General features: G+C 40.4%; 1 protein-coding gene across 17 annotated transcripts in view; it reads right to left on the bottom strand.

Annotated features, from left to right (window-relative positions):
• CFAP54 (cilia and flagella associated protein 54) overlaps positions 1 to 27,108 on the bottom strand; it is a 372,233-nt gene that overhangs the window by 190,647 nt on the left and 154,478 nt on the right. For 16 of the 17 annotated variants that reach the window (XR_011380202.1, XR_007919544.2, XR_007919541.2 and 13 more), the window contains 9 exons: positions 24,402 to 24,625; positions 24,164 to 24,299; positions 20,597 to 20,705; positions 8,439 to 8,591; positions 6,570 to 6,761; positions 4,833 to 4,920; positions 4,337 to 4,531; positions 2,985 to 3,051; positions 1,088 to 1,270 (listed from right to left, as the gene is read on the bottom strand). Coding sequence is in view for 11 of the 17 variants with exons in the window: in XM_051845787.2 (XP_051701747.2) it covers positions 1,088 to 1,270; positions 2,985 to 3,051; positions 4,337 to 4,531; positions 4,833 to 4,920; positions 6,570 to 6,761; positions 8,439 to 8,591; positions 20,597 to 20,705; positions 24,164 to 24,299; positions 24,402 to 24,625 (1,347 nt within the window). In the remaining 6 variants the exon portion in view is untranslated. The remainder of the gene's footprint in view (positions 1 to 1,087; positions 1,271 to 2,984; positions 3,052 to 4,336; positions 4,532 to 4,832; positions 4,921 to 6,569; positions 6,762 to 8,438; positions 8,592 to 20,596; positions 20,706 to 24,163; positions 24,300 to 24,401; positions 24,626 to 27,108) is intronic. The other variant, XM_051845791.2, reaches the window with a different exon arrangement.

The raw sequence follows: 27,108 nt of genomic DNA, 5'->3' as shown, positions 1-27,108 counted from the left end.
AATAAGAAATTATCAATTCCCAACTTGACTCTCACTGGGATTAAATATGACAACAGGTCTGATCTGATTTCATCATCATTTAAAAAATCATCTATTATTTTTCACTTTATGTTTCTGTGTGGGAGCAAACTGTTGAAATCTTTACTTAATGTATACTAAACTGATCTTCTGTATATTAAGAGAATCGAAAATGAATCTTAATGTGAATGGAAGGGGAGAGGGAGTGGGAAAGGGGAGGGTTGCCGGTGGGAGGGACGTTATGGGGGGGAAGCCATTGTAATCCATAAGCCGTACTTTGGAAATTTATATTCATTAAATAAAAGTTAAAAAAAAAAGAAATACTCTCTTAGTTTTGGTATTGATATGAACCAAACAACTTAATGCAAGTTAAAACTGTACTAGGTTCCTATGTCTGAGAAAAATGACACATGCTAATCAATTTTTATTTCAATGTCTTAAGTAAAAAAAAAAAAAGATAAAACAATAAAGTTAAAAAGAGGACAGAGACATTGCTTTTGTCTTCAAACTGTGATTAATGTCAAGAAAGAATATTAATTATTTTATTTTAATTTTTAAAAAATTTATTTATTTATTTGAAAGTCAGAGTTACACAGAGAGAGAAGAGGCAGAGAGATAAAGAGAGAGAGAAAGAGAGAGAGAGAGAGAGAGAGGTCTTCCATCCGATGGTTCACTTTCCAGTTGGCCGCAACGGCCGGAGCTGCACCGATCTGAAGCCAGGAGCCAGGAGCTTCTTCCAGGTCTCCCACGTGGGTGCAGGGGCCCAAGGACTTGGGCCATCTTCTACTGCTTTCCCAGGTCATAGCAGAGAGCTGGATTGGAAGTAGAGCCGGGTCTCAAACTGGCACCCATATGGGATGCCAGCGCTTCAGGCCAGGGCATTAACCCACTGTGCCACAGTGCCGGCCCCAAGAATATTAATTTTTTATGATATATAGATAAGAATCCTAAATTTATAGTGTTTAAAAGTTAAAAACTGACCAAAAGAATATTAGCAAAATTTGAAAACCATAAGTGGAGCTAAAATACCACAAGGAATTAGGATTTGTTGATTCTTCGAATTACTTACTATGAGATTTTGTTTAGCAAAGTGTAATTCACGTGTAACATAATACAGACTTGCAACCACAGAGCAAATATCAGCCCTGTATCTGTCTGAGAAGAGCTCAATCCCTGGAAGAAGTTGAGTGATTTCATACTGAGCATAGGTACATTCACTTTTAGGATTTGGAAGTGTGGTCCTAAGCAAACCCTGAAAATGAAGACAAGTGGATTAAGGAGCTGCAAGTCACAATTTCAATGATGAAACAATAACAAAAATAAGTACTTGTACTACTTCCTGAGGTGCTTAGTGTATGCCTAGCACACTATACTCTATAAAAAAAAAAATGGTACTTATCATTATTATCATGAACGGTGCCAAGCATTTTATCACTCAAGATGAGATTTTTAAATTCCATGGGAAGTGGATAATCACTCTTTTTGAAGAATTCATCGTTAAGCTACCATTTGTTGAGGGTCACTTTTCTGTTGGGCACTGCTAATAAATCCTTTATGAATGTTATCTCATTCATAACTTATTTAACTTACCCTCAGAAGGATTATTATTTCAAAAATGACACAATTGAGGCTTAAATAACCTATTGAGGTCATGTAGTTAATGATGGCAGAACGAAGATTCAACTCTGTGACTACTTAATTCAAAAATCTATGTTCTTCCCATTTCACTAAGTTATCAACAGAGAAAATGACAACACACGGCAGAGGTGTAAATCAGGCAAGAGCAATTCCAAACTTAACAGCAGTAAGTAGAAAGAGGATCTATTCAAGTGACTAACATCCCTTGGGTAATTTAGATGATCAATATCATACTACATGACAGGGAAACAAGGTGGGTCCGCAAAACCAAATTTTAAATTTACGGGTTATCCTTTTATCTTAACCAATTAAGAATTCTAGATGACAAATGCATTATGAAATAATTTTAACATGTTTATCAGGAAAGAATTTCAATCAGATTGCTTGTTAAGGTTACAAATCATCCTACTCTACAGTGCTATGGAGCTGTCAAATTTTTTAATTTAACAAATTTGCTTTCAAATCATAAAAAGAATTAGCAGGCTTTTAAAATAAATCCCAGCAGCTGGCTTTTACTTCAGGTGCCGCATTACTGAGAAATTACATCTACATTAGGCAAAAAGTCAAAGAGTTTTAAAAGTCATGTATGTTCTAGAACATAAACAGCATTATCAAGAACAAGGTGAACATAAAGAATGCAGTGTAAGGAGTCAGAGTCAAATAAGCATTCCTCTTGCATCCCTGACCACCCACCTTTGAGGCACAACCAAGAGGTACATGGTACGTAAGAAAATTGACAGGTCTGGCCATACATTCAGGGGGGCCTTCCCCCAAAGAATTCATGTGGCAAGATTTCATAAACCCCCAGCCCTGTCTGATGCTCAGAACAAGCGTGTCCATCCTTCAGAGCAAACAAGATCTTCAGTAGACTGTGAAGGCCCCTGGCTGCACCCCAGCCTCTCAGACTGTCTTGTACTCCAGATACAAGGTCCTTTCTTCTTCAGTGAAGTCAACCCAAAACCCTGCAAATACTTCTCTTCTATTGTCTTCAACTTATTTCTTGCCTTCATTATATGAATTTTATAACATGGAAACAAGGAAAACTTTGGAGATGAGGCAACCTAAGGCAACTGTCTGGAGTCGGCTGGGCTTTCACATCAGTCACCAGAAACAGGATCTTACTATCGGCAGGAGACTCAGTTTCCCTACCTTTAAAACTGCTTCCTGCCTAGTCTAAAGGGGAAAACGAACCGTTGAATACTAAAGGTGCAAGTTCCACAGGGTTTCCACAGGTACCTGTGAGATTTACAAATGTGATAAACCACTGCACTTTCTTGCAGACTTTTTACTGGTCATACTGCTATACAAAAACACACATGAAGTTTTACCTGAAAGAGTAAGGCAGACAAAATGCAACAGTCGGTTCTCTTTTTAATGTTTGAGGTCTTAATAAATCTAAACAAGTATAAGAAAAACTGATTAGTAAACAGTTTTCCAAAAATATTTCTATATGTATGTTTCCAGATATATCTAAAACATGGAAAATGTAAGAACATGTGTGCATGAAAATATAAGAGAAATATAATGAAGAAAATTAAAAATTCCTCTCTAATCCCACCATCTAAACATGATTACTGGTAACATTTTAGTCAATTTTCTTGTAGATGTTTTTCTATATATAGTTATAGACACATGTATATGAAGACTAGAATTATGCAAAACATACTATTTTATAAATAAATTTTTCATTCTCAGGTATAACGATCTATATCATTATCTTAAAGAGCTTTAATGTTTTATGAGTAGACTTATATAAAATACTAATCTTCATTTTATTTTTTCCAATGCTAAGGTAAACATTCTTATGTCTTTTTTTATGTCTACTCTTTTAAGCATTTATCCTATTAGTTCCACTGGATAAATCCCGAGAAGTGTAATTTTTGTGTAGGAGATATGTAATTAACACTTTTGACAAATTTGTTTAAATAATTCCCCCTCAAAATGGCAGCAATGTATTTCGTCATTGGAAAAATATTTTGGAGCCATTTAAAACAGTAAATCTTTCCACCAAAAATTAAGATAAGATCTCTCCATTTCCTAGTGTCTCATTCTATATCCTTTAAACGAGTCTGAATTCTCTGTATGTGAGTCTTGTAACTCACACTGGAGACTACAAACCACATTATCTTCTACTAAGTCTTACTTAGACAAACCCAAACAGCTTCATTATGTGGATAACATCTATCTGGGTTCAGGTTCTCTGTGCAGATAACCCGAGTGTTTAGCACAGGGAGCACTCAGGGAGCATAACCCAGTCTGTCACATCATTCTCACTGCCATGGTTTACAGACGTGGACACTGAGGGTTACTAGAACAGTCTTGGATTAGGCCTGTCAGCCTCCTTCCACACTATTACTCTTGCTCGCATACCAACTGTTCCTTCAATCAACTAGCAGTTATTGGATGGCAGCTCCTTGCCAGGCACTGGGAGAAACCACTGAATAAAGCAAAGGCCTGTATCCACGTGGCACTGTTGTGTTGGGCAATCAGAGGTGTTCCGGGGCGAGAAGACAGTCATAAATGATAAATATCACAAATAAGGAAACAGCATAATTCTGTATGATGAGGCTACAACTGCCCAGGAATCCAGTGTGTCTGAGGCCCTCACACAGCACAGGTGGGTGCCCCATAGAGGAAGCCAGTGCCACACTGCAGGCCATTCTATCCTCATCATACTTACTGTGCTATCTTCGCTGAGACCATTGCTCCTTGCAAACAGCCCCAAATGCCAACTTTTGATAGAAATTCCTCGCTGTAGTCTTTGAAACCTGAGCGTGAACGGCTGAGTGAGGTGCCAAATTCTTTCCATGTATGTAGCACATCTGATTTTCTGAATATGTCATCCAGAGCTTGACACCAACACTTAAACGCAGCCCTAAAACAGAGGCCAAGTCACAGAGCAGAACATCTTGGGAGCAGTTCTTAAATCTATCTTTCAAAAGGTAAAGCAAATACACCAAAGAAACAACTCCATTAACATAGCAGAGAATAAACTTAACCCATTCGTTGCTCGTAACAATTGCTCTCAGGTAGCATTTGATGAATGAAATGCAGCAATGTAAATATTATTGTCAGACAAAAATTAACAAAAGACAATATTTTCCCAATAATTACATTTTTTTTATTCAAGGAAACAAGCAAGTTGGCCCTTGTTCCACTGACTCCTAAAAATCTACCTTTTCTTCCCTGCGAAGATGAGAAGATTCCCAAGTGTATGCAATGCCTGAACTTTAAGACTTCTTTGATTGCTTGCGTGGAGAACATCTGTATTTTTAATCAAGTGAAAGAACAAATGTCAGTTCTGACAGAAATATTTCCTTCATATTTACAAGAATATTTTAAACTGCATTCTTCCTTAACTGTGTAGACTGCAATAAGAAAACTGCAAGTTAATAGTGCCTTTAAATGTCACACAGTATATATACACAGAGAGAGAGTAAACGAAGTTCTGTTTGAACACAGAGAAGTAGGAAATTGGGTCTAACACTGAGGAAACAAAGATGCTTCTTGGAGAGAGTGGAATAAAAAGCAGGCAGGTAGAGAAGGTGAAGAAGAGAAACAGAGCAGGCAAGGAAGGGATATTGGGCTGAGAATACAGGGGGATGAAGTGTGTGGCTGGGATATTATTATTTTAAACTGGGAGTCTGAAAACGGAGGTGGTGGTTGTATTCTGGAGACTTCTGAATGCCATACAAAGACGTGGGGACATTATCTTATAGCAGAGGGGAAGGCTAAGAGGGTTTGTTTGTTTAGCAGAGAGGTGACAAGATCCTAGCATATCAGATTCTTCTTTTTACACAGAAAAACATATCTTCAATAGCATGTAATTTTTTTTGGTTTTATAACAATTGCATGAATTCAGGGATGTGTAGCCAAAAACAAGCAAACAAACAGAAACTGTCTGCAGAAATGGCAGTGGTTTTTAATTTTAATGAAAAATATACAGTCCCCCAAGGGGTATTGTAGAAATCTGAGAAACGGATGTAGTGGTTGTCACAGTAGGGCATCTCCTGGCATTTTGGTAAAGACCAGAGATTCTAAAAGGCCTGCAATGCACAAAAACTTACCCAACAGTGAAGAAAAAGGTTAAAAAGCTGTTCATCTGAGCCGAACATGAACTGTTTTACACATAAAAATGCTATTTTGGCATGTATGCTAAATGTCCTGAAATTTCTAGAAACACAACCACTGTAGCACTGTTTTGTCCAGACTCTTCCAATATTTATTTGCTATTTTAGAAAATCATGTTACCCAACTTAACAATACTGACAGTACTTGTGTCACCAACCCAGCACACGTGTATCAGTCTGCATCTGTACTGTCACATTCCTCATGATTCCACACACAGGATATAAGCATCAGACTACTTCTTCACAATTTCAAATGCCAGAACGTTTACATACTAACACAGATTCTTTCATTATAAAATGGTTCTGTTCAGCTTATCCTCTGAGAGTTTCATAATTTTTTGGAAACAATGTGCATAGGAAGAATATATTAAATATAAATTTTATTTTAGGAAATAAAAGAGAACTTATAAAGTGTTATCAGAAAAGGGGACATTAGGTCTATCATTTCTACTGAATTTATGGAAAAGCCAATCAAGGAGAAAGACAGGAAAAAGGAATCAGCAGGGATAGAATGATAGCATGTGACAGTGTCCCTAAACCCTCAAGGGGCTCACAGTCCCCGTCAAAGAAGGATGGGCAGTGGGTTTCCTGGGATCTCACAGTGGCGATGGCCAGGCTAAGGAAGACGTCAACAGGAGGGGACTCTGGCACTGCCTACAAGGGTGTCATGAGTGTTCAAGCTCTTTCACCTAATCTTCCAGGTGACATTTTGGGGATAGATGAAATCTCAACAGTAACGAGGACGCTCCTATTGAAAATGAATACGTAATAGTTAAATCTTACCAATAGTTTGGTGAAAAGAAGAAATTACCAATCCCAGCTGTGAATAGGGAAGTTTGCTTTTCTCCACGGAACTGAACACCCTGAAGTGCTCTTGAGAAAGGTCAGGTGGCGTGGACATGTGCATTTCTTCTGTCCCCAGGCAAAATTCTACTCTTCCAGAAGTGAATTTTAAGTTGTTTATGTTTTTCTCACCTAAATTCAGGGGGGAAATAAAGGAAAGGGAATTTAAAATGCAGAAAGAAGGGGGAATGATGGGAAGATGTAGAGGACATGGATAGAGAGAAGCCTGGAGCAACTTTTGCTTAGAGCTGAGACTTATTTGCAGCGTAAAGGGCACCGTTTCCTTAAACTTAGTGACCAGGAGAGTTTCTGAAGACCCCCGGAGTGGGTGGATGGGCTCTCTGCCTGTGTTGCTTCCTAAAGAGCACTACAGAGGGGCAGTCAGCCAGAAAGCAAAATGTTGAGATAATGCTATGCTTCTCCTGGGGATTGTGGAAGTTACACAGTTTGAGTTTGCCTTTTTTTTAATAGCTTTCAACAGTAAGATGTTAGTTTGCCTCTGGGGCAGAAACCTCTGGGATGGAAGCAACACATAGGTAGTTTTGGCTTGAGACTGGAAAAAAAAAATGGGAAAGAACCTAACTCTTTATAAGATCAAGAACATACATGGGGAAAAAAATAGAAAAAAAAATCTGCTAGGGCAAGTAGTCAAAAGTAGCAGACAAAGAAGCTAATAGGGATTTTGAAGTCTACAGCCTGAGGACTAGGGATAAACTTTTGAGAATATTTTGGTGCCAGGTGAGATTCAGAGTCGGTTGGTGTAACCACTCTTAGGAATGATGTTTGCTTTTTAAAATTCATACCCTAACCTTTTGTTAATGTATAGAGTAATTGCAAGAGAGTAAACATGATATGGAGAGTTAATTCATCATAATGTGAATCTCTGAACAATACAACCAAAAACCCTGAGAATATAATACATATCTAATACATATCATAAAAAGTACTTTTTTATTGGAGAAAAATAATAAATAAATACATTAATAAATAAAACTAAGTGGTTGCAAAAAATGGTCAAATTTCTAAATGACAAGTTCAGAGGAAATTAACATCTTTATTAAGTATAAGTTCAAATTTATCTCTAATAAATTTAAAATATACTTAAGTTTATTTACTTCAGTCTATTCTGAGAAACTGGAGCAGCAAGGATCATAAATATAAATTGGGTTTTTTTTTTAAGTTCAAAATTACCTAAGAACAGATAATGCATTTTTCTCAGCCTAAATTTGAGTGTATTTTCACTGAGGTTATGACCTGACCACTCAAAGGCCAGTTTTGATTAATTTCACAAATTGATAGATGCTGAGAAGGGAGAAAATAAATCAATGTAAGCTAAGAGAAATCTCTACTATTGAAACCTATGATCTTAATAAGAAATCTTGTTAATACTCATTGAAAAATGCACCCAGTTCTTTAAGACTAGTAGTGTTTTGGTAAAAAATGTTCTGCTGAATTCTGTATGGCTCAAGCTGCCCACTTACAATACAAAACAAGAAGACCACATCATCACCCCTACAAAGAAAACTAACTATACAGCTAACTATACAGAACCAAGAAATTAATAGTGTTTTCCTATTACTGCATTCAAGAGAGTTTGCTGGTTTCTGATCAGGCATAAAAAACAAGTAAGTGAGAAAGTCTTCAGCTTGTGTCAGAGAGAGGGTGAGATCCAGGAGACAAGAAGAATGGGAAAGGCAGAAGTGGGGACCTCAGAAGGAGGGGAGAAACATGAGGGCTGAATGTGCTCCCCCCACAGGGCCGTGACCCCCACATAAGCCCAGCTCAAGAGATGCAGAGCAAGCCTTTTACCTTGTGTCTGGGCAAGAAACAATGAAAGCAACTTTCTGCTGTGGCGGATTGATCTGTTGTGATATTTGGATTTTTCCAGGGTCTCTCTGAAACATCTCAAAGTGTCTGTCACATCCACGGGCACGCAGACGAGCTCCTTGGCTCGGCTGTACTCTGAAAGGAAGTACAAGGCAGAGGCATGCTGGGGATGAAATGCTGCACAGACCAGAGAGGAGCAAACATGTTTCTAATTCAGAGAATTTCTTGGTCCCAACTTAAAGCTGCTAAATTCAAAGCCCCCAGATCTGCAGCAGGTGTTTCAACATTCGGATCAATTTTTTTTCCCCTTTTGGTATATTTGAAAGTTCCTTTTATAAAAAAACTTAGAAAACTTTTGATTCTTATGAAATGCAAATAACTTCAGATCTTGCCAATTTTCCTTATGAAGCTCCTACTTTTTCTTTCGCTGATCATAAAAAATGAAATAATCCACTCCTTTTCAGCAGCCTCTTCAAAGCAAAGGTATCTTGGGAAAGAGACGAAAGGAGGAAACAAAGAAGCCTGGAAATGGGCAACTGTTCTCTGAAGGGATGAAGAGACAGGCTCCTAATCCTGGACGGTAACGGAGGGAAGGGGGCTGGGGGCAGCGGGTGAGTACAGAACCAACCAGCCCTTCTGAAAAGTGCCAGAAAGGGGAGACGACGGGACAGCGCTGCTGCCGAAACAGGCCCAGGAGAGACGGACATTGCAGGTTTCAGGACTGAATACAGGAGGGATTTACTTCTTCAGCATGTTGAATGGACAGAAGGGCCTGCAAAACCCAAGGCCCTGGTGGTGTTACAACTTAATACGGGACAGCTAGAAAAGGTTAAGGCATGTGGCCCTTGTCCTCAAGAAGTTCAGTCCAGCTGAAGAGACGGGGCATCCCAACACGGGTGGTAGAGTTACCTTTGCAGGGAATATCTGCTCATGCAGTAACGTGAGGAAAAACAGCAGAGAGAGACCAGCACAGGCATCAAAGACCAAGGAGAAAGGCAGTGCGAGAGAAGATGGGCCAGTGGTATCTTAGAAGCTAGGAACATTTGATTAGGAAGAAAGAGACAAGGGGCTTGGTGGGAGTAAGAATAGTTATACTATGTCAGGAACTCTTAAATAAGTTGTGATTAATCAGACAAAAAAAAAAAGAAAACAAACAAAAAAACAAAAAAAACCTCCCTGTCGCTCCCCCATTCACCGAGGAACGACACTAAACCCTGCGCTGTTCTTTTGTCTGCCCGGCTCCGGCTCTTCCCGGGTTAGCTGCCTGTCCCTCACTCGCAGAGGAACGACGCCGTCCCGGGTTAGCTGCGGGCCCCTCCACCTCCGTGGAGGGGGCAGCACCCCCTGCCACTTTCCCCGCTTCCGTGGAGGAGCGGCACACCGCCGGCCGGCTCTCTCGGGGGCTGCTCAGGTGTTCCTCAGGTGTTCCTTCAGATGTTCCTGGTGCATGTTGTTTCTCTCCTCCTTTATAGTCCTCTTCCACCAATCCCAACTCTGCTGCCCACACGCCGAGTACGCTGCTCTCCTCCAACCAGGAGCAGGATCAGCTCCTGCAGCTTATCGAACTGATGAGGCAGCTGTGTAGTTGTTTGCTCCTCCCCAGCGCCATATTGTGGGAGAGCAGATGCATAGAATTAGTCCTAGTTCCAGTAATTTAGTCTAGTCTCAGTTGCTCCCCACACCTCCCTAGGAGGCAGCTACCATTATCACCCTCATGTTACAGAAGAGGAAAAGTAGGCAGAGAGGACTGGTAGTTTCCCTGGACTTTATGCCACCAGGAGTATGGAAGTAGAAGTGATGAGCCCAAGCCATCATGAGATGGAATGAGGAGGCCTGCCGATAAAGTGGCTTGTGAGAGTCCCGGAGCCCTCAGTGAGGAAGTGGACTTTATTCTCTTCAAGGGAGAGCCAAGGAAGGTTTTGAGCAGGACTCTGATAGCAGGAGTTTCATATTTTAGGAAGAGTTAGCCAATAGCTGTGTTTGCCTGAAGCCTACAATGGAACTGAGTCTGGTGGCTAAGAGACTGTAAAGCCACAGCACAGACATTGTGTAATCTAACTCAAGTAAGGCTGGCAGTGACAACACAGACGTGGTATGACCAAACTCAACTGAGATTGGTAGTGATGGAAATGAGGGAGGGACACAAGGAACATTCCAACATTAGAAGCAATAGAAATGGTTAACTGACTAAGGAGTAAAGCAAAAATTGAGGCAGTTGCCTCTTCCCCTCTCCTTTCAGGACTTCTTTCCCACCTCACTGGAGAAAAGAATTACAGCAATCCTGAGATTTTCCACAGGCTCCCACTGCCATCTGCACTCAGTCCCCAGCACAGTGCCCAATTGCACCTCAAGGGCACCACTCCAGCAATCCTCATCTCCCTCTCCAGGTCATCAATCTGCCCATCTGCTGAATCACTGCTAACAGCACACTCTGCTGCTGTTTCTTGTTTAACAAACCAATACACAAAAACATCTCTTGACTGAGTTTTCCCCTTCAGCTACCATCCTACTTCCCAGTTCCACTTCACACCAAAACTTGTCATAAAGTTTTCCATACTCTTCATTTCCCCATTCCCACTGGAATACATTTAGATCCAGCTTTCCTTCACTCTGGCTCACAACTTCTTCCTCAACCTCACTGAGCACTCCTTGGCCCTCTTTACATAATTCAGATTCATCAACCTGACCTCTTAATGTTAGGATCCCAGGTCTCAACTGCCTCTGTTTTCTTCTTAGTTTATACTCTCTTAATGATCTTTCCTAGCCTCATGGTTTTAAATATTCATGTGATGGTAGCTCTTGGATTGTATTTCTGACCTCAAATCTCAAGTCCAGACTAACCTATCCAATGATCTACTCTATTGTGTGTTCCACAGACAGCCCAAACCTAACACTGATCCTAATCTTCTCCCCTTAAACCTGTTTCTCCTATAGTCTTTCAATATCTCATCCTAGGATGACTCCATTGTGCATTTGCTCAGGCCAAATGCTAGAATCATCTCTGACTCTTCTCTCATGCCCCAAGTCAGATCCACAGCAAATCCTCGGCTCTCCCTTCAAAAATAGCCAGAGTCTCACCAGTTCCACTCTCTAATGCCATTTCCACTATGTTCCAAGACCTTAGTATCTCCTTCTGAATTACAGCAATTGCCCTGCTAACCAGTCTGTTGTTCCCACTAGGCCACTCCCACTCTATGTCCTCAGCACAGCTACCAGAGGCCTCCTTCTGAAATGCAGGTCATCTCTTCTGCCCAAAACTCTCCACCCGCCCCCTCACCTAGACTAGAGCAAACACTAAAGTCCTAAGAGCCACCTAGAGGGTACTAATTACATGAACAGACTTCCCATGACTGCCTTGTCCCCTTTCTATTCTCTCACACACCAGGCATACTTCCACATAGGGTCTCAGCAAAAGTGGTTCACTGAGGCCTAGAACATTCTTCTCCCAGATATTCCCATATCTTCTTCCTTAGCTCCCTGAGGTCACTGCTTAACTCTTCACTTCTCAGTGAGGCTTTTCTTCATCACCTTAAAATTGTGGCACCCTGGGGCCAGTAATGTGGTATAGAAGGTTAAGCCACTGTCTGCAGTGCCAACATCCCATACGGGCACTGGTTTGAGGCCTGGCTGCTCCACTTCCAATCCAGCTCCCTGCTAATGGCTTCGGAAAATCAGCAGAGGATGGCTAAGTGCTTGGGCCCCTGCTACCCTCATGGGAGACCTGAAAGAAGCTCTTGACGCCTGACTTCAACCTGGCCTAGTCCTGGCTATTGCAGCCATGTGGGGAGTAAACCAGCAGATGGAAGACATCTCTCTCCTTTCTCTCCCCCTCCCCCACCCTGTAATTCTGACTTTCAAACAAATAAACAAAAATATTTTTTTTACAAAAGTTTTATTACCCTACCCCTTCCTGACTTCTGTTGTTATCTTCTGATCACTCTGTGTTTTACTTTGTTATGGGCTATCTCCCTCCACTAAAATGAAAATTCCATGAGGGCAAGGTTTTTGTTCATTTTGTCTACTGCTATATGCCCAGAACTTATAATAGTATCTGGCATAAGGTGTAAGCTAAAAAAAATAACTGAGAAATATATGAATGGCTACAAGTTTTCAAAGCTAAATGCCTGGGCTTATAAACTTCATGAATAACCAATCATATCTAAAGGTTAACCTCAACTGATCCTCAGAGCACCTTTAAAGTTGAGGGATATTACCTCCTTTCAGGCCCTGAAAAGAGAAAGAGGGGGAGAATCAATGTTCAAGTCCAGGGTCTTATCTTAGATAATTTGCCAAAGAGCAACAAATCCTGAGTATCAGGCAATGACCCAGACTTGAGGACTGGGAGTGTTGGCACAGAGATGCTTTTGGAATAAGAATAAGTTTGATAAAAGTTATTGGAAAGAACCTGTGGTACTTGTGAGGCCAGCAGCAGGCAGGCCCTAATGGAATGAGTAACATGGGGTTAGAGTCCATGGACACAGATACATCTTTCAATACACCCTGAAGTCTAGGAATCCTAGAGGCTCTGGTCAAACTAGGATCATTGTTAAACTAGCACAAGTATTTATTCCTCCTGAAGTTCAGTCTTGACACAATTTCCTGTTTCATGTTTCAGAGAATCAAATACTTAGGCCACAGGAGCTCTTATTAGCTCCCAGCTCTCACTCTTCTACCTTACCAATTGCATTCACCTGTCCCTCCATCCTGCCCCCCACCTTGCTCCCTCAATCCCCTCCTCTCCTCTAACTCAGTTCCAATCCTGTGTGATCCCAGATGAGGCATGTCCCCTACTCTCTCATTCCTATCCATATGGATAACATCATGAAGACTGTAGGGTTTTGTTCTGTTTTTCTATTTTTCTTGCAAGAATTCATGAGCTTGGCTTTTTCCTCTTTTTCCTGAGAGAGTGAAGTCAGAGAAAGAAGTTAAGCAAGTGTCTTAGTCACTACAGACTGCTATTATAATAAATTACTGTAGACTGGAAGGCTTACAAACTACAGAAATTTATTTTGCACGCATCTGGAGTCTGGCAGTGTGAGATCAGAGTGCCAGCACAGCCAGGTCCTGATGAGTGTCCTCTTCCTGCCTTGCAAATGTTTATCTTCCAGGTGCCCTCCTTCATATGACTCAAGGATGCCTAGAGGGCTCTCTGGAGCCCCTTTTATAAAGCATTAATCGCATTCATGAGGGCTCCACCCTCAGGCCTCCTAGTATCATCACACTGGGGGTTAGGAGAAACTGGGGAGACAGGGCACAAACATTTTGCCCATAACATCAAGCAAAGGAAGAGAAAGAAGGTTGGAAGCCCCACATACTAACAAGACAAGTCACTATCTCAAGGACTTAGTTTTAAATATCTATTAAAATTGAGATGATGGAGTGGGCATTACTTGGGACACTTGGGACACCCATATTATACCAACTACTTTGTTTCCAACCCAGTTTCCTGCTAATGTGCCTGGAAGCAGATGATGACTCAAATACATGGATCCCAACACCCACATGGGAGACCGGGATGGAGTTCCTGGCTCCTGGCTTCAGCCTGGTCAAGAACATGGCTGTTGCAGACATTTGGGGTGTGAACCAGTGGATAAAAGTGCTGTCTCTCTCTCTGTCTTTCACCCTCTTGCTGCCACTCTGCCTTTCAAATAAATAAATCTCTTTATTAAAAAAAGGGATGATAATATTCACCTCAAGGATTATATTTTAACCAGTATGTGAAATGTCCAGCATAGTACCTGTCATGGCGTAAACACTCAACAGATGCAGATTCATGTACCAACTGCTAGTCATATATTTTTAAACTACACATTTGGGCATTCACAAGTACTAGGTGCTATCTGATGCACCAAGGAGATAATGTGAACAAAGCACAGACCCTGCTCTTACAAAGCTTATATTCTAGAATAAAATCTAAAAAAAAAACTATAACAATAGTCTGAATGATGCAAATGTTTGTTGATAATTCATCTCTGTGCCCTTCCTAAGTTGTATTTCACTTTCTTTTCTCTTCTATTTCTCAAGCCCTTGCATACCTTTTTCCATGTAGGCCAGTTAGGGTGCTGTTGGTGGTGCTGTGGCTGTATCCCTCAGATTAATGACACCAAGCAATGAAGATGCACCATTAGCTTCATGGACATTGTCCTGACAACTCTTTCTCAAGGGATTCCTCTCTGATAACTTCCATGGATAATTTAAGAAGCTATTCAAAAGGTACTTAAATAGCCTCAACAATTTGAAACAGGTAAGGAGAAAAGAGGGCAAGGAAAAGAGGAGAAAGAAAGGAAAAAAATTATTGTATATTTCATTGTACTAATGTAGAATTGAAAGCTGAAATGCCCATGACTCCCGAGACAGGAGTCTACCAAAGTACCAAGGAAGGATCCCAAAGAACTGTTTGAAATTTTAGGCTGCTATCTAAACACTTGGTCACAACAGACCAAATATACAGAAGCACTGATAAAACACAAATGCTAAAGGGTTGAAATTTGCAAAACAACGGAGGACTACATAACTCTACCATAGAACATAAATATCAAGACGGTCAATAGCGGACAGAATGCAAAAAGCTACAATAGAAGGCATAACTAGAGTTACCTCCTCTATGCACTTTAACAAGCATGCAAGTTACTCATCCATACAAGAACAATCTATGATGTGAGGAATTTTCACTTCTCCAAATCCTACAGAGACTGCACCAAATTACACATGCATTATTAAATAGTTGAATGGAGAATAGATGCTGTTAAATAATGAGAAGACCAAATGTTCCTAGGCAGTGGAGCATTACAATATCTGTTGTGAGGAATCAAATGCATCAAGCATTACCACCAAATGCTATTATTGCCAAAAGAAAATCTATGATGTTCTAAAGCAATGATGTGGTATGGAAACCATCATGAAGCTGCTCAGTTTTTTAAAAGAATTCAAACATATCATTGTGACATACATAAGATCCAGTATGTTTTATAAACATGCTAATGATCTCAAGTCATTATATTGAAAAATTTTCACATCCTAAAAAGTTTCCAGATAGATCCAGAAAAGCATAGGTCAAAAGATGTCCCTAGGCACAGAGGTCCTAGACTCATAAGGTGCTATGAGTTGGACACCAAGTTTCTAAAGGTAACAGTTCAATATAAAGTCTATAATTGGCATGCAAGTTCATATAAAATTACCATACCATCACAATAAGTCAGAATAAAGAGCTGACTCCCCTGACCACTGAAACACAGCACATTTTTTTTAGTTCTATAAGTTTGGAGGAAAATCTAACCTGAAAGGGAGCAATGAAGGAGAGGTCTGGTAAGTCAGAGAAGCAGTCCCGGGTTGAGCAATTAGACAGGACAGGGTTTGAATCACAGTCCCACCACTTATTAGTAACATTTAATCTTGTCATATGTTATATGAGCAAAAAATAGCATCTACCTAACCCACAATATCCTATTCATCAGATATGAATTTTTATTGCCTTTTAAGATAATATTTTCCTTACTCAGAAAAAATATCACAATCTGGAAAATTGAAATGTATATTAAATTTTAAAATTACCCATAAATATGTAGATAGCAATAATATTTACACTTTGGTGTTATTTATACCTTTACTAAAAATTTTAAAATTAGAAGTCTGTTTTGACAATGAACAAAATACATACTGAATAAACTAAATATGAATATATGCAACATAAAGCAAACATTTCCTATAATTCTGACTCCCAGATACAATCACTGTTAAGAGCTGTAATGTCTTCCAATGTTTCTTTAAATGCATCCATTAAAATGCTAATAATTTAATGAGAAAAATTAAAGAAGCTAAATGTATTTCTAGCTCAATAAGTTGTTAACTGCTGTTACAATATTTTAAACATTTTTTCTTTTTGATATCCCTGCTTTAATCAATTGTCTATATCTCTACTAAAATTGAGAATCAGTTCAAAGGATCCCTACAGCCTGACTGCACCTTCCTTCTCTCAGTCCCATCAGCACCATCCTGCCTTTTCAAATGTAACTTTAACAAGAGGCAAGCGAAGTGCTCTTCTGCCATGTATTCCTTATCCATAGACATCTACCGGGACACAGGTCCAGCAGATGGTGAGGTAAGTTTTTTTCTTATCCCTCTGATGTTCATCATTTTGATAACAATCATTTTTATAAATTTTCTCACATTTGAAACAATTCTTTTTAAGATAGAAAGAATAATATAAATCATATTTGAGCCATGGGCCCCAAAACAGGGGAATGCAGGAGGATTCACAGGGGAGATCAAGAAAAGGAGAACATGCCTGGGAAAAATGACAGTCTGATTGAAACTAATCACCATGAGTGACCACAGGAAGATGGTCCTCCAACTGTTTATCTAATATGAGGGGATCACTTGATTTATCATTGGCAGTAAAACCTACACATTCACGGTCACCAACTTTGGTCAACAGGACCCTCTACATTACTCCACAACTCTTCTCCCTTTCCTTCTTCTGTTTCCCTTAGAGGACACTGCACTCTTCCATATTCCTCCTGAATCCCCTACTTTATCAACTTCGACTGTCTTCTCATTGTCCTGCTCTGTTAAAAAAGAAATCTCTACCACTCAATGAAAATATCTTCAACTTCTACCCTTGTGACCTACAAACTTTTCTTGCATCCAGGCCTATCCATTCCTCTTTCCTTTCTGCCCTGGCAGAAATGTCCCAACCTGCTGTCTAAAGCTAAGCTCCCTTCATCTCACTCTGACTTTTTTCTCTTTAAGGTACTTGCTTTATCAAATACATTGTTCTCCTATCTTGAAGTTTTCCCTCTATCTGGCTATTTCCATTTAATACAGAAATATGCCCCTTTTCTTCTATTTAAAAAACATACAAACAAAACAAATCCCTCCTGAGCCCTTTGGGTTCTATGTTACTTCTAAATTCACACACATTCTCTCTCTCTCTCTCCCTCCTTCCTTCTCTCTCTCTCTCTCATCACTGCCAAGTTTTCAAAAAGGCAATTCTCTGCAGGCACAGATCAGCACTACTGCAGGTACCACCACTCAAATTACTCCCACCCCCCTCCCTATCACTTCTAAGGTTACAAGGTCATTCATTCAGCAAACAGATACTAAGCTCCTACTATGTGTCAGACACTGATGAAGACATTCGCATTACATCAGTGAACAAAACATGCCTTTGCAGAGCTTACATTTTATCAAAGAGACTAGTAATCAATAAATACAGCAAAAAAAAATTACGCAGTATGATAGATGGTGAGGAGTACTTCAAAAGAAAATATATAGTAAACTAAAGAGCATGAGGAAGTACAGTGAAAGAGAATGGTGAAGGTAAGTCTCATTGAAAATATTTAAAGAAGACAAGGAGGTTATTGTCAGACATGTGGGTGGGAGGAAGACTAGTTCAGGAAGAGCAAAGTGGCAATGTCATGGTAAAAGGACAGTGACAATGTCTACCCACACTGCCGAACAAAATAGACAGTTTGTCCTCTCTTATGTGACCTCTCTCTGACTGTTGACTATGTCCTCTTCCTAAAAGTGCTTGCTCACGCGCTCTCTCTCTCTCTCTCTCCTTCTCTCACTCTCTTGCCTTGGCCTTGTTCATGACTGTCATCCATTTTACTTTCCATGTCTATGGTGTTCTGATCTTCAGATAGTGCTCTTCCTCTGTTTACCCTGTGATAGTCATTAGGACCCATCACATACTCTGTGCCTCTTTATCCTTAGTAGTATAGAGGATCACACTTCTGGGTTCCTTTTGAAGCTAGGCATGGCTATGTAACTTTATCCAGCAAACTGTCAGCAGATTTAACACATGTCACAGGTGGCAGCTTCAAGAGCCAATGTCCAATTTAGCATATCTTTATTTCTATCTGAAAAATTGAGATAGAAAGAAATCTATCTCACTAGGTAGCTGCAAGATGACATTCACAAAGAACCTGTAAGAGTGCCTTATATGCAATGCAGAATTTTACTTCTTTTATTGGGATTGCTGTAACAACGGCATAAGATAGTCCAGGTAAAGCCCTTAGCGTAAACCATGTAGCATAGTAATGACTGGCAATGGCTGTGCTGGGCGTCATTCACTACAGGAGGCGCCCTCAGTAGAGCTCTCCTAGAGGGTGATGTCAGACTTCTGTTTCCTGATTTGTAATGTTTGCAAGTTTTGGAAGTTTGTGTTAAAATGGAAATTCCATCATGATGTGCCACAGTCCAGTGCTCAAACTCATTGAACACAGCAGCATAAATAGGAACTAGACTTTGCCTTGCATTAAGGCATTGAGACTGGGGAACTGTCCGTAATTGCTATATAGCCCTAGCCAGTTTTGACTGGCACAGTTTCCTAAATGTTGGTGTTATCTAGGTGACCATTCTCAGGTCTCCCTAGCTGAGCTCATCCAAGACCCTGCCATCAACCTCCACTAATGTATGAATGACTAAAATAAAGATCTCCAACCTGGCTCTCTTTTCAGTGTCTCATTAGATGCTCTACTATATACTGGATAATTCTACTCAGTTTATCATCCAAGCAAGCTCAGTGATGATAAAGTGACTCTTCCCTCTAACTTGCCTGTCTCTGGTTTTCCTGCCTGGGTGAATTCACCATTATCCACCTAGCCATCCACACCAGAAACCAAGACAACTTCAACTCCACCCTTCCTCACTAGGTGTCTACATCCAAACACAGTCCTGTGGACTTACTCTGCCTAATTTCATCTCTGTCCCCTCGTCTGCTCTTACTTCCCAAAACCAGGCTTTCATCATGTCTATGCTAATACATAACTAAGAAGTCCTTCCACCTGGCTAACTTTCAATGCCCCGTGCTGCAGCTGAAATTTCTCATAAGGATATGAATACGAGCATTTCATTTTCCTTCTTTAAATCCTTTACACTAGCTCCCTTCAGCTCTCCAGATAAAACTGGATCTCTTTATCCTGCCCTCTAAGACGCTTTGTTACCTACTTCCTACCAACATTTCTAACCTCAGCCATTTGTCTTTTTTGCCATTTCTCAAAAGCAGATGCCAGCTGTTAGTTATTAATATTTGTAACAGCAGCAGTAGTCGTAATACTACAGATCCCTTCGCTGTAACCTATAATCTCTCATTTACTTACTGATATCATTTAATGGACTATAACATCCTAGGTTAAAAAAAATCTTTAGTCTCATTCATCTTTGTATTCTCAGAGCCTAGTTCAGCTCTTAACACAGAGTACATACTCAGAAAATATTTACTGAATGGCTGCACAACTGTATCAATAGATAAATGAATGAATAACTACATACACATGTATACACATATGTAAAAAATCAGCAAGCGTAATAAGTGAAAGACAATAACACTTTAAAGAGTAGCATTTCTCTCCTATACCAGAAACAGAGGTACACAAAAAGTACAATTCCAAACACTCATTATTTCCATTTTCATCTTATTCTATTGTTTCATCCCTATAATTTACACTGCCAAGAACAAACAAGCCATGGCATTCTCAAATTTTCTGCTAAAATACCTACAACTTAACCATGGTAAAGCCAATAGAACAATTATATTGACTATGGAAATGGAAGTTATTATGGGAGTCATGAAAGAACAAAGAAAATAGCAAAGATTGAAACAAAAGAGTTCCAAGGTGAGAAAAAAATAGAAAATGTGCAAAACAGTCCATTCTATGAAGGTTCTTCAAAAACATGGGAAAATGGACTAAAACAAAGTTTAGTTCAGCATGCAAAAAAAAGTTAAATTAATGCATGGGTTTTTTTATACAAAACAAATTTTCCATGAACTTTTTAAGATCTCTCATTTGCATAAATTTCAAAAATTTTTTGTACCATAATAAATTTTTGTTAGTTCCATTTTCCCAGACATTTTGAAGTATGCTTTTAATTTTTCTCATCAAATTCCCTTTTGCTTTTCTTTTATTTCCCTTTTTCTAACTTACAGATTAAACTAAAAAAAAGGAAGGGCTAATCAACCTTAATGGACTTGTTTAAAATAATGTAAAATTGTAAATATGAGATGAATTATCTTCAGTCAAATAATTCTTCAAAGAAGACTTTACAAATATTTTAATTATGGAAGTTTTGACATGTAGTATACAATGGCAAGCTTTGATTTAGAGAAATAAGGACTTCAAGCTAAAATTGATTCTAACCTGAATAGATCAGCGTCTTTAGTGCATCCGCACGGTTTTTTGTATCTGTCACTGTACTGACCGGAGGGTTAATCTTGAGCTGCTTCCCAATGAAATTTCGGCAGGTTATCTTAAAAAACAAAGACAAAAAATATATTACTTAGTATCTATAGTTAAAACTTTCACTTGAAATGTTTATCTTATTTTTCATTTGTCAACATAATACAAAACAATGCTGGAAATAAAAGCTGGCAGAATAGCCTTCAATTATGAGAACTCTCGGGAAAAAATGGCTACATAGTTTTTTCTATTTCTTATACACAACACAGCTGGAAGAGCAATAGGCAAATTATGAGGAACAATTAGAATATGATTTCCTGGCATTCTATAAATGTGCTAGTCTAAATGTATCTTCCATTGTGTAAGTTGAAACATATTTAAAACGTAGGCTGCTTTTCCAATGGCAGATATTTCCAGCCTACTCATAATTAACGTAATTTTAACTTCCCTGGTGAAGTTTTTCAGAATGAACTTCCTCTGTAGTAGCTTGAACATTTGTTTCCTGGCACATATTTGAGTCCTAAAACTGTAAAATATCTGAAAACAGAAAACTCTTTAGACAGAAGAAAATTCTCTTAAAAAATCCAAGACGGGGTCAATGCTGTGGCATACTAGGCAAAGCCTCCGCCTTTGGCACCAGTATCGCACAGTGGTGCCAGCTTGTGTCTGGCTGCTCCACTTCCAATCCAGCTCTCTGCTTATGGCCTGGAAAAGCAGTGGAGGATGGCCCAGGTGCTTGGGCCCCTGCATCCACGTAGGATACCCAGAGGTAGCTCTGGCCCAGGAGCAGCTGTTGTGGCCATTTGGGGAGTGGAGACTATAGGCTGGAGGTAGGGATGCAAGGTTTATTGGAAAGTCATTGCAGTAACCTGTGCAAATGTGACTGTGGCTGGATTGGAGAAGTGCTGGAGCAACTGAAAACTGGTCAGATTCTGGTTGTATTTTGAAAGCTAGAGGCTTTGGTAATGGAGTGTGAAAGAAAGAGAAGAGTCAAGGGTACCTCTGAGGTGTTTGTCCTGAATAGCTAGAGAGAGAGGGTTGTCACTAACTGAGAAGGACTTAGTAGAACAGATTTGTCTGAGATGTGCTAATTTTGAGAAGTATATTAAGTGTCCAGGAGATTATGCTGGTTAGACAGTATGATGGTTTTTTATGGGTCAACTGGGGTACCGCTAAACCATGGGGAGGCATACACACACTTCATGCCAGTTATTCAAACACTATCCTAGGTGTTTTTGTAAAGGAATTGCGTAGATAATGATTAAAGTCTTACTGATAAACTGACTTTAAGCAAGGGTGATTATCCTCAATGGGCCTGACCTAATCAGGTGAGTCCTTGATGCATCAACGATGTCTAGGACTCCAAACAGCAAACAGCAGCCGGGTCTATAACAGTTCTCTCCTCACCAACTGGTCATGGATAATAACTTCAGTTCATGCCTGGGGAGTCCCTTCCTGCTCGTGGTCCTGAATGCCCACCCTCTGGATTTTGGACTTGCTTAGAGAGTCCCCCCAGTCACATAAGCCAATTCCTAGTAATAAACCCTTAGATAGACAGACAAACAGACAGAGAGACAGACAATATAGCCAGATCTTAGTAGCTCTGCTTTTCCTATTGAATGCTGACTGATAACAAACAGTGAGACACATCAACACAAAAGTCAAGGAAAAGTCTAGAATGAAGAAGGAATCTCAGTCATCATCATCATCATTACAAAGATGTACACAGAGATTCAGACTAAATTAGCTCCCTGAGGGGGAGTTTGTGAAGAAAGAGAGGCCTGGCGGTCTAAGAGCAAAGCCTCAGGGCACACTAACATCAAGGCATCTGGGAGAAGAGGAAGAAACAGCAAGCAAGAGTCAGAAGATGCAGGCAAGAGTTCTTTTTTCCCATCTCAGGCCTTGTCCTTTGTTCTTGGTCTGGAATGCTCTTTTGGCAGATCATTCCATGGCTGGCCCCTTCTCATCAAATGTCATCATCCCCGAGAAGTCTTCTTGATCACCCTCAGGAAACTCCGCCTCCCACCGCAGCCTATCTCTACCCCATCAATCAACTTTATTTTCTTCAGATAACTTGATTATCATAAATTTCTCCGTCTGCTTATGTTGTTTATTATCTGGCCCTATCTTCACCCCTCCAAAACTAAACTCCAAAAAGCAGGAACTCAGACCTCATTCTCAACATAGAATATGCAGGAGGCAAGGCTACTACAAGGCCAGAAGGAATCTTTGTGAGAAGAGGAAGGTGGTGCCTCTGCTGGGTGGATGTAATATCATAAGTATAGAGACTTGTGGACAGCAGGGACTGGTGTGCCAGGGGCCTTTGGCAGGACACTGACTATTTGTTAAATTAGTAAATTAGTTTATTTACCTCTCTCTTTCCTCTACCTGATTCAAGCTATACCATGACTTGCATGGACTTTGGGCACTCATGCCTTCACCGGCCTACTCCTCTATTTAAAAATATGTATATTGGGGCAACAGTTTTGCACAGTAGTTAAGATGCCACTTGGAATTAGACCATCCCATATCAGAATGCTTGTGTTTGAGTCCTAGCTCTGCTTCTGCTCCAGCTCCCAGCTAATGCACACCTGGGAGGCAGCAGAGGATGGCTCAAGTTTTTGGGTCCCTGCCACCCATGAGGAAGATCTCAATTGACTTCCAGGCTTCTGGCTTCAGTCTGGTTCAGCCCTGGCTGTTGTGTACATTTGGGGAGTGAACGAGTGGGTAAAACATCTCTCTTTGTCTTTTAAATGAAAGTAAAAATGAATAAATAAGTTTTATAAAATAATATTTGAAATTAAAACATATTCTTTAACCTAAAATTTACTTTCTTCCTCCTTACTTAAAAATAAATTAAAGCATTCAGAGGGTTGGAAAGTACTTGGCGCTGTGGACACTTTCCCCATATGCTTAATGGATAAGTCAGCCCTGACCCGAATATAAACTTCTAATGGACTAGAACTTAATTTGTTTACCTTATATCTGGAAAATCCTGGCACACAGCAGGTTCTCAATAATGTTTGTTGATGTGAATAATAAATGTCCAAGTAGAAATATTAATACCTATCTGATTCTAAATCTTTGTTTTTGTTTTTTTTGTGGGTTTTTTTTTTTTTTTTTTTTTTTTTTTTTTGGACAGGCAGAGTGGACAGTGAGAGAGAAAGGTCTTCCTTTTTCCGTTGGTTCACCCCAGAATGGCCGCTGCGGCCGGTGCGCTGTGGCCAGCGCACCGCGCCGATCTGAAGCCAGGAGCCAGGTGCCTCTCCTGGTCTCCCCTGCAGGTGCAGGGCCCAAGCACTTGGGCCACACTCCACTGCACTCCCGGGCCAGAGCAGAGAGCTAGACTGGAAGAGGAGCAACCGGGACAATCCGGCACCCCGACCGGGACTAGAACCTGGTGTGCTGGCGCCGCAGGCAGAGGATTAGCCTAGTGAGCCACAGCGCTGGCCTCATTCTAAATCTTTGTACTATATGGATGTGCTAAAGAGAAACTTCAGCTGCATGCATTAGTAGAGCTGAACTTACCTTCTCTCCATGTTCGGCTTCATACCTTGCACAGGGTTGTTGAGTGACATCTGGGCCATTGAATTTGTGTATCCTCAGAAGAAGCTGGCGCTGTGCATATACCAGGAGTGGTGTCACTTGTTCTGTGTATCTCTCACTAAACAAGGGCAAAGAGTACATTTAAAAAGCACACATTAGTTAAGATCTTTTTTTTTTTTCAGTGAAATCTATTACTTGTAATTGTCCTTATAATACTTACTGTGAAATTATATTGAACTGAATGGCAAGTGATACTAGTGTTTCCCATTTCTCCACTTGGTATAAAACTTCCAGAGATTTTAATACAAAGTCATGGATCCATCTCAAATCAACCACATTGACATCATCCAAAGGATGCTCAAAAGTAAGGCCAGCACCACCATTATCATGTTTAATATTCCCATAACAGCTTGGAACACTGAACTCTCCTCTGTCTTCAACAGACTGCAAGTAATACATTGAGGGGGAAAATGTGTTTAACTTCACATTTTACTACATATTACTTTATGAAAACTGAATGTAATAAAAATATAATATTGAAAAGAACTGAACAGAAAATAAAAATATTTTTATTATCCAAATCAAAGCTTTATCATTTTGCTATCTAAAATAACTTTCTGTGGTGATGAAAGATTACCATATGTGCTTTCAATATACTATTTTATTGGCACTATATATATGTGGTGTCGCTCCCCGTCTTCGTGGAGGAACGACACAGGACCCTGCGCTGTTCTTTTGTCTGCTCGGCCCTCCCCGGGTTTGCTGCTGGTTCTTCCCGGGTTGGCTGCCGACCCTTCCACCTCCGTGGAAGGGCGGTTCCCCCTGCCACTTTCCCCACTTCCGCGGGGGAGCGGCACACCGCCAGCCGGCTCTCTCGGGGGCTGCTTAGATGTTCCTCAGGTGTTCCTGGTGCATGTTGTCTCTCTCCTCCTTTATGGTCCTCTTCTGCCAATCCCAACTCTGCTACCCACACACCGAGTACACTGCTCTCCTCCAATCAGGAGCAGGTCCTGCTGTTTATTGGTTGAACTGGAGGCAGCTGTGTAGAAGCTGTTTCCTCCTCTCCCAGCGCCATATTGTGGGAGAGCAGATGCATAGAATAAGTCTTAATTCCAGTAACTTAGTCTAGTCCAAGTTGCTCCCCACAGTGGTTACTGAGCTTTTGAAATACGATTAGTGGAACTGAATTTTTAATTTAATTGAATTAATTCAAGCACAAATTTATATAGCCATCTTTGGACAATGGTTACTACATTACAGAGCATGGTCTACAGTCTATACTCAGCATACGTGATTTAAGCATCACTAGTAAACCAATAAGATAAAGTGTTTAACAGAAACCGGTTTTAGTATATAAAAATAATGAAGTTCTCTAACACACTGGTTATAGTTGTTAATTTGTAGAGTATGTCTGCTTTGTTGAACAACTGTCAAACCTCTGGAGGAGGAAATCTTCTAGAAAACTCTTTTCTCCTAAATTGTAGAAGTTACTATGTAGCTATCTTGATCATTTCCCATGGTATATTTGTATATATCTCTTGAATTCTTTTTTTTAAGATTTATTTATTTATTTGAAAGTCAGAATTGCACACAGAGAGAGGAGAAGCGAGAGAGAGGTCTTCCATCCATTGGTTCACTCCCCAGTTGGCCACAATGGCTGGAGCTGCGCCAATCCAAAGCCAGGAGCCAGGAGCTTCCTCCAGGACTCCTATGTGAGTGCAGGGGACCAAGGACTTGGGCCATCTTCCACTGCTATCCCAGGCCAGAGCAGAGAGCTGGATCGGAAGAGGAGCAGCCAGGACTAGAACCCGTGCTCATATGGGATACCGGCACTTCAGGCCAGGGCATTAATCCGCTGCACCACAGTGCTGGCCCCTGAAATTCTTTTTTTTAAAAGAAAAGATTTATTTGTTTATTTGAGAGGCAAAGTTACAGACAGAGAGGGAGGGAGAGACAGAGAGAGAGAGAGAGAGAGAGAGGTCTTCCATCTGCTGGTTCATTCCCCAAAGGGCCATAATGGCTCAAGCTGGGACCGTCTGAAGCCAGGAAGCCAGCTTTATCTGGGTCTCCCATGTGGGGCCATTCTCCTCTGCTTTACCAGGCTATTAACAGAGAACTGGATCAGAAGTGGAGCAGCCTGGACATGAACTAGCACCCATACGGACTGCCAGCGCCACAGGCAAAGGCTTAACATACGACGCCTGAGCACTGGTCCCTCTGAAATTCTTCTTTTTTTATTTTAAAGATTTTATTTATTTATTTGACAGGTAGAGTTACATATAGTGAGAGAGAGAGACAGAGAGAAAGGTCTTCCTTCTGTTGGTTCACTCTCCAAATACCTGCAACGGCCAGAACTGTGCTAATCCAAAGCCAGGAGCCAGATGCTTCTTCCTGGTCCCCCATGCAGGTGCAGGGACCCAAGCACTTGAGCCATCCTCTACTGCCTTCCTGGGCCACAGCAGAGAGCTAGACTGGAAGAGGAGCAACTGGGACTAGAACCCAGCGCCCATATGCAAAGCTGGTGCCGCAGGCAGATGATTAACCAAGTGAGCCACGGAGCCAACCTTGACAACTAGGATGTTTTCAAGCTTTGGGTGTCCAGAGAATATTGTGAAATTTTATTATTAGGTGCATATTCATTTATGATTGGTATGCCTTTCTGACTAATTGAGGCTTTTAGGTAATGTCTCTTTATTTCAGAATGCTCCTTGATTTGAAGATTACTTTAATATTCATATAGCCTCGAAGCACTTTAATCTTTAGTATTCTCATGGTGTATATCTCTTTTTAATATTTTTATTTTTGATCTATATGTATCTTTATGGTCAGATTGCTTCTCTCGTAGACAGGTGTTTGTGTCGATCTATTTTATACAGTGAGACTGTCTCTTTGTGTGTTTGGCCACTTTTATTTATTTAATTATTTTT

Source organism: Oryctolagus cuniculus, chromosome 11, assembly GCF_964237555.1.
Source record: "Oryctolagus cuniculus chromosome 11, mOryCun1.1, whole genome shotgun sequence".
In the NCBI taxonomy this organism is placed as follows: Eukaryota; Metazoa; Chordata; class Mammalia; order Lagomorpha; family Leporidae; genus Oryctolagus; species Oryctolagus cuniculus.
The sequence above is the reverse complement of the archived record's forward strand: the minus strand, read 5'-3'. Positions and strand labels throughout refer to the sequence as shown.